Source organism: Sciurus carolinensis, chromosome 2 (assembly GCF_902686445.1).
Source record: "Sciurus carolinensis chromosome 2, mSciCar1.2, whole genome shotgun sequence".
Lineage (NCBI taxonomy): Eukaryota > Metazoa > Chordata > Mammalia > Rodentia > Sciuridae > Sciurus > Sciurus carolinensis.
In genome coordinates this window covers 49,828,928-49,842,263 of record NC_062214.1, presented here as the reverse complement: position 1 = coordinate 49,842,263, position 13,336 = coordinate 49,828,928, and the positions used below count along the sequence as shown (strand labels likewise).

The window sequence follows — 13,336 nt, the reverse complement described above, 5'->3', positions numbered from 1 at the left end:
CCAGCAAGGGTAGGTCCAGCTGTGTCCCTGGCAGAAGACAGGTGGACACTGGAAGTCTCCATTGCTTACTGGGTGCAACTTTTCTGTGCATTGGGAGTTGTCTCCCAAGTCACAGGGCAGTGTGAAAAGACACACATCCCCATGTGCTAGGGACCTTGAGGAGGTGCTTTGGGAGAACCCAGGCAAATGTCCTAGATTGGGACCACGTGTAATGTATTTGAAGGTCAAGGAGGAAATCACCAGGGATGGTGTGAACTGACTGGGGTGGTATTACAGGGAGGCAAAGCCTGTCCTGTTCTGTAGGCCACAGTCAGGAATTTGCGTTTTATTTTAATTGTTAGAAGCCACTAGAAGGTTTTAAGTGTAAGAGCATGCATGATATGATCTATTTTTTCAGTGAAATTACACCAGGGAAAATTGGGCTGTACTGAGGAGCAAAGACATTAAAAAAAAAAAAAAAAAAAAAAAAAAACTGGGGCAGCTATAATTTCCCTGATCTATAAAAGTTTATAGTCTGATTGTTGGCAACAATGTGCCCAGGGTGGCAGCAGCGCGACAGCATGATGTGGTACATTGCGGGGACAAGGCCCCAACATTGCAGGAGCCAAATGAAGTGGGACAATGAGGTTAGACACCAGCTGGGCATATGCCAGCATCTCTATTCACTGATCCAAGAAATTCAAAGAGATGTGAAAATCTAGAAAAATATTTTGCTTCCCTAGCAACTGAGTACAGTTTGATTTACCAGAGGGATCCTGAGTTGATCCAAACTGGGTGAGACATTTGGGCCTTTTTCTCATGAGTCTTGGTTATGTGGAAGGTTCCCATTGTTGTCATCCTGCATGGGAGATCCTCCTCAACACCTTCCCTTCCCTGCCAGTGCCAGTCCTCTGTCCCTCCCAGTGTTATCTCACTCACCTGCTCTGGTGACATACTCTTCCAGTCACTACCTCAGTTTGTCTTTACTCCTGGGAAACCTTAATTCTGGTTAAATCCTGTGGCTTCTGCTCACCTGTCCCTGTCCCACAGCCCCATGCTAGTTTCCTCTATTCCCTACAGAAGGGGGGTTTCCTCCTCCCACTCTTTCCTCTCTGACACCTGGCTCCTGTAACCTCTTCTATCAGCTGCGATTTTGTTGCTCATTTCACAGACCAGACACCCCAGGGAGAACCTACTAGCACTCCATTGACATCTTACCACCCATATCCTGTGCCCTCCACCTTCTCTCTGGCCATTACCTCCAGAGCCACTCTCTCCTGGTGCCCTCACTGCCACTAGGACACAGACCTTAAAACTCCTACCTTCTCCAGCCCCACCAGTTCTCCAGTCCTCTTCAGAGTTTGTGAACCTGTCACCCTGATTCCACACCTAATCCTTAGAGCCACCTTCAAAGTAGACACTGAACCCAACATGTCTCACCTCATCTCTGGCATCCTGACTGGTTTTCTGTGTCCTCCACCAATCTACTCTCAGCACAGGTGCAGTAGTCATCTTTTAAAACATGAACTTGATCCTATCCCTCTGCTCAGAACCAGTCTTCCTATGTCTCCCAAGTAAAAAAGCAGTTTTTATAACAGTATCTCAAGTTCCACCAAGTCTCCTTCCTTTTACCCTCCCCTCCCCTCCCTCCAGCTCAACATGTCCCTTCAGCTACAGTTCACCCCAGCCATATGCCAGCCACAGGGCTTGTTCTTCCCTCTGTCTGCAGTGTCCATACCTAATCTCTTTGATTCACTCCCTCATTTTATTCACATCTCTGTTCAGATATCCTCAGAAATGTGGTTTACTCCACCCAAAATGAAAATGCATGACCCACCCCCAGCTATCTGTCCACTACTAGGCTCCTTAGCATATGCATGTTTCTACCCTCTGCCTTCTTCTGTTAGAATACATGTTCCATGAGAACAGGGATGTTGCGAGGGTAGTGGGCACATGTGGTGTTATGTAGTAACTACTTGTTGAGTGAAGAGATTCTGGGTGGGCTCACAAAGCTCAACACTCAGCCCTGAGCCTTCATGTCTCGGGCAAGGTCATGGAAGGGCAGCTGACCCGAACAGCCTGTGTCCACCTCTGAAGCCCATCCTACGATGGTTTGGGTGAATGGCTCACATACCCAACTATGAGGGAGGACACAGTGCCCCCATATGTCCTGTGCGTCATCACAGGCAGCAAAGCACCCAAGACAAACCACACATTTTTGGCAAGTTTTTGTTTGGCAAGTTTTGTCTTGAAGTTTTTGTTGTTTCACACTGCATTAAAATAAGAAGAGATTTTTTGAATCCTGATTTTGGTCTTTTTAAGTCTTTGTTTCCTGGCCAAAAAAAAAAAAGATTCTCATGAAGTTGCCTTGAATTCTCCACTACATGATCAGCATATTCTCAATTTCCTCCCTCAGGCCAGGGAACAAATATGCCATATCTAATATTTGTATCACATCTGGTAGCAACCTAAAATTACGGTCAGAACAGATTTGAAGAGGGAGCAGGCTGCTTGTGTAACTTTTCTGCACTGGATTCACAGTAAAGCATGGCTTTTTCTCCTCTATAGTTCAAAAAGAACACTAAATCTGATCTGCTGCTCAAGGAACTCTATGTGGAAAATGCTCACCTCATGAAGGCTCTTCAGGTCACAGAAGAGAAGCAACGAGGTGCTGAGAGCAAAAACCGCATCTTGGAAGAAAAAGTTTGTGCTCTCAACAAACTGATTAATAAGATTGCACCAGCATCACTCTCTGTGTAAAGACTACTGGTTTCCTAGAATTCATTCTAAGGAATGTTTTGTTTCTGTTTTTGCAGTACTGGGGATTGAACCAAGGGGTGCTCTACCTCTGAAATACATCTCCAACTTTAAAAAAATAATTTTTAAAAAAATTTTGATATAGGGTATAAATTGCCCAGGCTGCCTGGAACTTGGGATCTCTTGCCTCAGCCTTCCAAGTAGGGTCGGATTATAGGCATGGGCCATTATACCCAGCATGAATAACATCTTTTAAAAATTAAGCCACTCTGATGCCATAATTTGCTATGGTTCATCTTCTCTGCATCTTCAGAAACTGAGGATTCTTCACCCCGAAACTAGTGAATGTCCACTGTGTACCAGATGCTGGGAAAATATGCTGGTGCAGTAGAGAATATTTTTTATTAGCTGTCAGGGGTAATTTCCAGTCTTGCTACATACTGATGAAACAGATTTTAGGGGCTCTCAGCAAAGAACAGTTAATGAGAGAGTTGTTAAAATATTTTCAGTGTTGTACCTTTGCCTGAAAAGGTTAAAATGCAGAATTGTGGCTCTGTGCACAATTCACCATTTCACTGTTACTGTTCGGGCTTACATCATTTGAGTGCTTGATGGTGGATCTGTACACACATTCCAGAAAGGCTTTTGTTGCTGTGAACTGTCAACAAGCAATATAGGAGGGGACAGAAACCTTTCAGGGACTGCTCCCTTGTGGGGGAGAAGTCTGGGAAGAGCCTAAGTTCTGTGGACTCAGGGATGATCATGTTTATTACAAATGCAATCTTTTCCTCAATGAAATGTCATCACACTGGAAATTGTACCTATGTAAAAAAAAAAAAGTATAGTTTTGTATCTGAAATATACATAAATTATGGCCATTTGGTTTATCGGAATGTACGTACTACTGTAATATGAAGAATTACTGTATTTGCAATAAATTCTTTTCTATTAAAATTGTTCTTTAAAATTTCAAACATGTAGAAAACAAGTTTTATAAGAGCACCCATGTACATACACATCAACTAGATTTGTTTGAGATAACTTTCTGCCACATACTTTTAGAACAGAGATGGAAAACCAGTTCTGTCCTTGATCTTCTCTTGAGGCAGCCACCGTCCTGAAGCTGGCATGCCACCTCCTCTTTTGGCACTTACTATAAATGCTTGTAGGAGAAAAACTTTACAGCACTATGGAAAGACTCAAAAGATTTAAGTAGATGTTTTTTTAAAACTCAGTAAACTGGAACAGTTGTTTGTTTGTTTCTAAGTACTGGGCATTGAACCCAGGGGCACTTTCATCACTGAGCTATATCCTTAGTCCTTTTTAATTTTAAAAATTTTGAGACACGGTCTCAGTTACCCAGGCTGGCCTCAAACTTGCAGTCCTCCTGCCTTAGCCTCCTGATGGGTAGAGTTGAACTTCTTCACCCTTATAAAAGTTATCTACAAAAACTTTAAGAGCTTACATTATACTTAATGATAAAAAACTGAATGCCTTCCACCTAAAGATCAGAAATAAGATGTGTGTTCTCTGACTACTTTTATTAAGTACTCTACTGGTCATTTTAATTAGTGTAATCAGGCAATAAAAAGAAATAAAATGTATTTGGTTATAAAGGAGGGAGTAAAACTCTTCATAAGAAAACATGACTATGGGTGTGGGAAAATGGTCTACTTTAGCGAAGTAGGCCAATCCCCCAAAACCAAAGGCCAAATGTTTTCTCTGATATGTGGATGCTGATCCTTAATGGGGTTGGGGGGCAAGGGAAGAATGGAGGAACTTTGGATTGGGTATAGGGGAGTGAGGGGAGAGGGATATGGGGGGAGAAGATGGTGGAATAAGATGGACATTTTGCATGAATGGTGTGACACCACATCGTGTACAACCAGAGAAATGAAAAGTTGTGGTCCATTTGTATACAATGAGTCAAAATGCATTCTGCTGTCATGTATAACTGATTAGAACAAATTTTTAAAAAAAAGATCTAATTTACAAAACTATTAAAATAAATAAATTTAGCAAGACTGCAGGATAACAAATCCAACATTAGTTATATTTCTGTTAACTAACAATTAGAATCTGAAATTTGAAATACTGTTACCAAAACTAATACTGACAAAATACTTGATAAACCTGTAAACTGAAAACTACAAATTATTGAGAGAAGTGGAAGACAGAAATAATTGGGAAGAAACACCTTGTTTATGGGTCAAAAGAGTTGTTAAGATATCAGCTCACATATCAGAACAGATCAAAAGGTCCAAAAATAAACCTGCACATACACAGTTTTTAAAAAAGATGTAAAGGTAATAGAGTAGAGAAAGAATAGTCTTTTCAACAAATGGCACTGTTAAAGTTGGATCTATATGCCCAAGGAAGAAAAACAAAAGTGAGCTTGGAACCATAACTTGTAGCATAAACAAAAATTAGCTCAAAATTGATGGTAAACCTAAGTGTAAAACCTAAAAACTGTAACTCTTATAGATGAATAAAGGAAATAAATTGTGACCTTAGATGGAAAGAGTTCACAGATGCAACACAAAAAGAATCAGTAAACAGATGGGATTTCACCAAAATTAAAAAGGTCTGCTCTTGCCAAGTGCAGTGGTGCACACCTGTAATCCCAACCACTCAGAAGGCTAAGCCTGGAGGATCACAAGTTCCAGGTCAGGCTGTTCAACTCAGCAAGACCCTGTCTCAAAAAAAGGATGAGGACGTGGCTTAGCGGTTGGGTGCCTGACTAGAATGCAGAGGCCTTAGATTCAATCCCCAGCCTTGGGGTAGAGGAGAACAGAATGAACACCCAATCATTTCATATGACAAGAACCTCGACCCCAAATCTGGGTCTGATGACCACTCAGTGTTCTGCCTTCATGTGGTTTGCATGATCCCTTAGTTGAATCTGAGTAACCTATGACTACTGACGGAATATAGCCCAGCCTTCCAGAAAACTGCTTCCACTTCCACTGTCTTTACATTGTGGTGAGACATGCCACCTTGGGAACATATGAGACCACACAAACAAGTGAGCCATCCCAGTCAGGCCACCATCAGAATGCAATTATAGGCCTGGGGATATAGCTCAGTTGGTAGAGCACTTACCTTACAAGCACAAGAACCCTGGGTTCAATCCCCGCACCCCCCACCAAAAAGGAAGGCAATTATATCAGAGACCCCAAGCAAGATCAGTAGAACTGCCCAACTGAGTCCACTCAAGTCACAGAATTGTGGGAAAATAAAATGATACAGCTTAAAACCACCACATTTCAGGTGGTTTGTTTTAGAGGAACAGACAACTCAAAACACTGACAAGGCACAGACTCACACTGACCTACAAACAAAAACTTGAAAGCAAATGACAAAGCAAATAGGATTGTACTCCATCTATGAGTGCAGCTAATGGTGGCCACACTATAATATTTAGTAAGGAAAGGGCACTTTATTTATCTATCTATCTATCTATCTATTTATTTATTTGGTGGTACTGAGAATCGAACGTAGGGCCTCATGCATGCCAGGCAATCATTTTACCACTGAGTTACATCCTTAGTCATTACCTTCATTTTCTATACTGTACAGTTTTTACTTTTTTAACTGCATATTTATTACCTTTATAAGAAAAAAGTGATTTATGCTTAAAATTCCAGTCATAATTAGAGATAGCCAGTCAGTACAAATTGATACAACACCACAATTTCAAGTTTTCAACTGGTATTCATTCATTTTCCATAAGGACTCAGGCTGGGGGTGTAGTCCTCTATTTTGAGCTGGTGGGTGAGCATCAGTCTTACTGCTTTGCAAAGGGACATAGAAATTAGGGCTAGAAAAGGAAGTTTTCTGGAAATGGCAATATCCATAGTGTCCTTCCTCCCTCCTTTCCAAATAGTCATATAATAAATTTACATATTACATATGCCATTACTATTACAGATCATGAAAATTTTTTTAGAAAATCATCTTTACCCAAATGATTTAGAAATATGTATTCCAGAAATTTGGCCTCCTGGCATACACAATACATACTACCAGAAAACACTCAAGATGCACAGAGATCTGCCTTCTATTTATACAGCCATGATACTCCAAAGAGACTCAAATATTTTCATTTACAAATATTTTCATTTATAAAAACATACTACAACGACAGTTGGGAATGTTATGATTATAGACACAGATTTTTTGGCACCAGAGATTCAACCCAGGGGTGCTTTATCACTGAACCACATTCACAACCCTTTTTATTTTTGAGACAGTCTCACTAAATTGCTTAGGGCCTCACTAAGTTGCTAAGGCTGAACTTGAACTTGTAATCCTCCTGCCTTAGCCTCCTTAGAAGCAGGGATTACAGCTGTATGCCACCACGCCTGGCTAGATAGTTTTTTTACAGAAAGGAGCAGGAAGAATGGTGTACAACACAAAAACAAAGGTCCTTAATACATGTTAGCCAAGTATTCATGGTTATTTATTTATTTTTTTTTTTAATTCATTTGAGGTTCTGGGAATGAAATCCAGGGCTTCCCATGTTCAGGGCAAGCACTCTACCATTGAGCAACACCTTTTTGGTTACCTTAAAGTCACCTGTAAATTTTTAATAAAAGAGGGAGGTATGGGGAGAAGGAGAGACATTTCTGTGGCATGGGTTCAGCCTCATATGTGGCAAGATCTGGCAGTGCCTCCACATGTGGTTACCACAGGACGTAGTCATGACATGACACAGTCATGACAAGACATGCTCCAGAACTCCTTGTCTGATCAACTGCTCACACTTCCACCGAGGCAAAAAGTGCTACAGAGGAAAGGGAGTAGAGGGGAGAAGAGTAAGAGAAGTGACTGAGAAAAAATTTTAAATTATATTTTGCATCATTAAAAAGCAGCAGTTGATTATGTTTTTGAAACTCCTGCATCTGAGTAGTGAAAAGCTAAACGTTGTCATTATAATCAACCAAAATTGATGCCACTTAGAGCTATAGTGAATCAAAACTACTCAAGAAGCAAAATGTAACTTCAGTGACACTGCACCTGAAAGTCCTACCTCATAAACCCAAAGGCCTTATGAAAGACCTGTGACTAAACTCTTCCAAACTAGTCATGGGGACACACAGGCCAAGGACTACTATCAAAACAATGTCTTCCATATTGTCAAGTATTAAAGAACTTATGGTGGGTTGGGTTGTAACTCAGTGATGGAGTGCTTGTGTAGCACGTGTGAGGCACTGGGTTCAATCCTCAGCACCACATAAAATAAATAAATAAATAAAAATTGATGGTAAGAAAATGTTTCCCTATTAATGTTTATATTACATAGATGATGAACACCATAGATTCTATAGACAATCAATTCTAGATGTGGTCAGAATTATTTATTTATTGGAACTTGGAATCCTCTTGCCTCAGTCTCCCAAGTCACTAGGATTACAGATACGTGCTAAACAGTTAAGATGATGAATTGGATGCTTTGCATATTTTACCATAATTTCTTTTTCAGGGCTGAGGACTAAACCAGAGGCATGGTAGGCAAGCGCCTACCTCTGAGCTACACCCTTAGCCCTGGTATGACATTTTAGAAACCCCTCGAATCAAACAGTTGATAATAAGTTTCAAATACAGTTGATTATGTTTTTATTTTAATGTCTCCATTTCTACAGTTGAGGGAAAGGTGACAGCTGAAGACAAGAGTTAAAAGCACAAAAAGAGGAAAGCTGGGCTGGGGTTGTAGCTCAGTGATAGTGTGCTTACCTAGCACGTGTGAGGCACTGGGTTCAAGCCTCAATGCCACATAAATGTAAATAAATAAATAAATAAATAAAGGTAGTGTGTCCATCTACAACTAAATATATATATATATATATACACATATATGTATGATATATATATATATATATGTATGTATATATATATTTTAAAAAAAAAAGGAAAGCTGTGTTTACATGGTCCACAGGAGCAAATGAGTATGCTAATAGGGCCAAGGAATCATTGCCACAGCAGGCAATCAGAAATAATCAGAAATAAAGCCTAAGAAATAGTTTTGACCACAAGACAATGTTTGGGGATGAAGTGGTATCTTTACATATCTTGCTTTCTGAAGACAGCTTTGCTCTTGTGAACTACAACTTCCTGTTATATCCTCTAGCAATACAGATTGTTTTTTATGACAACATGAATTAATTACTTGATTTTGATTCATTGGTATATATCTCTAAGATGTATGGGAGTGAAATTACTTTAACAACCAAAGATTTGATGGTACCTTAAATCTGTTTTAAAAATATTCAACCTTTACTTTAGGAGCCAACTGCTCTAAAAGTAGCAGTATAATAGATCAACTCACTCTGTTAGAAAATAAGCCCAAGTACATGTGACCTGAAGCATTCTTTTGCTCCTGGGCTTAGCACCAATAACTTTTGGGGTCATTAGACACTTAACTGGTCAGTATCAAGATGACAGTCAGAAAAAGAAAAAAATGGTTCTTATAAAGGCTTTTTTCCTCATATACTGTGATTTCACAAAACAGAAACAGGATAAAAATAAGCTTAGCTAATGTGAACCCACCAAATGTGAAGATTTTTAAGGAAACATATTGAGATGCTGTATGAAGAAAAATTTAGCTCCAATTACAACTTTACAACTTTAATCTTTCCCTATTAAAATTCTTATATATTAGCCAGATACAGTGGCCCACACCTGTAATCCCAGTGACTCAGGAGGTTAAGGCAGGAGAATCACAAGTTCGAAGCCAGCCTTGGCAACTTAGTAAGACCCTGTCTCAAAATAAAATTAAAAAAAGGCTGGGGATGCAGCTCAGTGATAAAATGCCCCCAGGTTCAAATACAAAGCTATCTACAAATTACTAAGAAATTCTTCATCTATATCGTTATTGTTTGCCAAATAATTAGGTTAAGGTTTAATTCATGCAGAAAATGACTACACAGGAACTTTTTAAAATTATAATTTGAATTACAGTTAATTACAGTTTGAAGACAGGAACATAATCCAACATTTTAAAAGCCCTGGAATAATGATCTACCACATACCTAGACTAAGGCCCATAAAAATAATTTCCCTAGAAAATACTTAATATTAAATATATTTAGAAAATATAAAGAATAAACATAATGCCTAAAATATAGATGATTACCACAAGGTGGTATTTATTTTGCTACTGACTCTACATTTCCACATTCAACACTCTTAACAAGATTCAACATAAAATATCTAATGACAAGAAATACCTGGCTATTTTTTTTAAGTAGTACTGAAGTGCCATCATCATCAACTTCAAATTCTCCATAGTCTTTCAGACACCGCACCTGAAAGAAAAAAACCTGATACTTTATCTAAATTTTTTTTTTTTTCATTCTTTAAGATGTTGCTCAGGATGGTTTTGAACTCCTAGGCTCAAGTGATCCTCCTGACTCAGCCTCCCAAGTGGTTGACACTGCAGATTCATGCCACTGTACCCAGCTTAAATGATTTTTTAATAGATAGTAAACAAGATGCAGGGTCTCTGGTCTGATTCCGAGGTCCTTAATCCATTTTGAGTTTAGTTTCGTGCATGGTGAGAGATATGGGTTTAGTTTCATTCTGTTGCATATAGATTTCCAATTTTCCCAGCACCATTTGTTGAAGAGGCTATCTTTTCTCCATTGCATATTTTTGGCCCCTTTGTCTAGTATGAGAAAATTGTATTTATTTGGGTTTGTGTCTGTGTCCTCTATTCTGTACCATTGATCTACCTGTCTATTTTGGTGCCGTTTTTGTTACTATTGCTTTGAGGTATAGTTGAAGTTCTGGTATTGAAATACCCCCCAGCTTCATTTTTCCTGCGAAGGATTGCTTTAGCTATTCTGGGTTTCTTATTCTTCCAGATGAATTTCATGATTGCTTGTTCTATTTCTGTAAGGTACGTCATTGGGATTTTAATTGGAATTGCATTGAATCTGTATAGCACTTTTGGTAGTATGGCCATTTTGACAATATTAATTCTTCCTATCCAAGAACATGGGAGATCTTTCCATCTTCTAAGGTTTTCTTTCTTTCTTTAGTGTTCTGTAGTTCTTATTGTAGAGGTCTTTCACTTCTTTTGTGAGATTGATTCCCAAGTATTTTATTTTTTTTGAAGCTATTGTGAATGGGGTAGTTTTCCTAACTTCTCTTTCTGAAGATTCATCACTTATAGGGGGGGAAGGGAAAAAATGGCAGAATGAATCAAACAACATTACCCTATGTAAATTTATGATTACACAAATGGTATGCCTTTACGCCATGTACAGACAGAGAAACAACATGTATCCCATTTGTTTACAATAAAAAGAAAAAAAAAAAATCCAAAAAAAAAAAAAAGAAAAAAAAAAATTTGAGAGATATCAAAAAAAAAAAAAAAGATTCATCACTTATGTATAAAATGCATTAGATTTATGAGCATTGATCTTATATCGCGCTACTTTACTGAATTCACTTATGAGTTCTAAAAGTTTTCTGGTGGAATTACCTGGTTCCTCTAAGTAATATAATCATATCATCAGCAAATAGGGATAGTTTGAGTTCTTCTTTTCCTATTCGTGTCCCTTTAATTTCTTTGGTCTGTCTAATTGCTCTGGCTAGAGTTTCAAGGTCCAGATCTTCAACATGTCGGCTTAGGACCAGACTTCCTCAACAGGACTTCCATAGCACAAGAAATAAAAGCAAGAATCAATAACTGGGATAGATTCAAACTAAAAAGCTTTCTCTCAGCAAAGGAAACTATCAGCAATGCGAAGAAAGAGCCTACAGAGTGGGAGAAAATCTTTGCCAATCATTCTTCAGATAGAGCATTAATCTCCAGAATCTATAAAGAACTCAAAAAACTCAACACCAAGATTACAAATAACCCAATCGACAAATGGTCTAAGGAAATGAACAGACACTTCACAGAAGAAGACCTACAAGCAATCAACAAACATAAGGAAAAATGTTCAACATCTCTAGTAATAAAAGAAATGCATATCAAAACCACCCTAAGATTCCATCTCACCCCAATTAGAATGGCAATTATCAAGAATACAAGCAACAACAGGTGCTGGCGAGGATGTGGGGAAAAAGGTACACTCACACATTGCTGGTGGGTTTGCAAATTAGTGCAGCCACTCTGGAAAGCAGTATGGAGATTCCTTAGAAAACTTGGAATGCAACCAGCTTTGACCCAGCTATCCCACTCCTTGGCCTATACCCAAAGGACTTACAATCAGCATACTACAGAGATATAGCCACATCAATGTTCATTGCTGCTCAATTCACCATAGCCAGATTGTGGAACCAACCTAGATGCCCTTCAGATGATGAATGAATAAAGAAACTGTGGCATATATATATATATATACAATGGAATATTAGCCATAAAGAATGATAAAATTATGGCATTTGCAGGCAAATGGATGAAGTTGGAGAATATCATGCTAAGTGAGATAAGCCAATCTCAAAAAACCAAAGGAAGAATGATCTTGCTGATAAGTGGATGATGACACATAATGGGGCGTGGGAGGGGTTAGTTTTAGGGTTACAGTTAGGGTTAGGGAGGGGGGCAAGAATGGGGGAAGGAAGGACTGTATAGAGGGAAAAGAGGGGTGGGAGGGGTGGGGGAAAGGGAAAAAATAACAGAGCGAATCAACCAACATTACCCTATGTAAATTTATGATTACACAAATGGTATGCCTTTACTCCATGTACAGAGAAACAACATGTATCCCACTTGTTTCCGATAAAAAAAAGATAGTAAACAAGAAGAAATTAGGTATCATATAAATTCCTACAGAGAAAAAATACTAGGCTTTCCATCTATTTCCTTTTTGTATACTTAGACCTAATATTACTATTGTGGTAGTCTCATGGTTCCCATTGTCCTGCTTTGATGGAGAAAAAGAAGAATGGAAAATCTCTGAATGTGTATGTATGTCAATGCTCAAAGCAAGAACACCCTGAGTAAAGGAAGATATCATTGGATCCTTTCCTGTCTGAAAATCCTGAAAAACAAAGCATTTCAAATATCTACCTACAAAAAGTTTTAGATCTCTTCCAGGCTGATTCTTATAGATCTCACCCATAAAATTTTTATCAATACCTGGGAATAGGACAGTTTGCCAAATGTCTACTTTTAGAAGAGATTATTCCAATTTCCTTTAGTCATCAGATTTCCCCAGGAATTCTTACTGGTACACCACGAAGGAACAGACACAGCCTCATGTGACAAGAATCGGGAACAATTCCTCTTTGGAAGAGTGAGGCAGCCTTTTCATAACCACCTTTGAAACTGTAAAGAACCTTCCAAGGTGTCCCCAGGTGAGAAGAGACACGTGAATACAGCACTGAGTGCTGCCCCAGAAAATAAGCAGAACAGTTTTCATCCTCATAAGAACTCAGACTAGTATTTATTCTCAAGTAGTAGGATTGGCATCAAAACACTGCTACCACTGGGTGCAGTGGCACACACCTATAATCCCAGTGACTCAGAAGGCTGAGGAGGATCCTAAGTTCGAAGTCAGCCTCAGCAAGTTAGTGAAGCCCTCAGCAACTTAATGAGACCCTGTTTCAAAATAAAAAGGACTGGGGACTTAGCTCAGTGGTAAAG

At 38.9% G+C, this 13,336-nt stretch overlaps 2 protein-coding genes across 10 annotated transcripts in view; one reads left to right on the top strand and one right to left on the bottom strand.

Annotated features, from left to right (window-relative positions):
* The window catches only part of Ninl (ninein like), a 126,091-nt gene extending 122,401 nt beyond the window's left edge, over positions 1-3,690 (top strand). For all 7 annotated transcript variants that reach the window (XM_047539976.1, XM_047539979.1, XM_047539975.1 and 4 more), the window contains one exon: positions 2,548-3,690. In XM_047539976.1, coding sequence (XP_047395932.1) covers positions 2,548-2,739 — 192 coding nt within the window. In that variant the 3' untranslated portion in view covers positions 2,740-3,690. The remainder of the gene's footprint in view (positions 1-2,547) is intronic.
* A 3,507-nt stretch (positions 3,691-7,197) lies between these two features.
* Gins1 (GINS complex subunit 1) overlaps positions 7,198-13,336 on the bottom strand; it is a 39,461-nt gene continuing 33,322 nt past the window's right edge. For all 3 annotated transcript variants that reach the window (XM_047539985.1, XM_047539984.1, XM_047539986.1), the window contains 2 exons: positions 9,966-10,043; positions 7,198-7,522 (listed from right to left, as the gene is read on the bottom strand). In XM_047539985.1, coding sequence (XP_047395941.1) covers positions 7,454-7,522; positions 9,966-10,043 — 147 coding nt within the window. In that variant the 3' untranslated portion in view covers positions 7,198-7,453. The remainder of the gene's footprint in view (positions 7,523-9,965; positions 10,044-13,336) is intronic.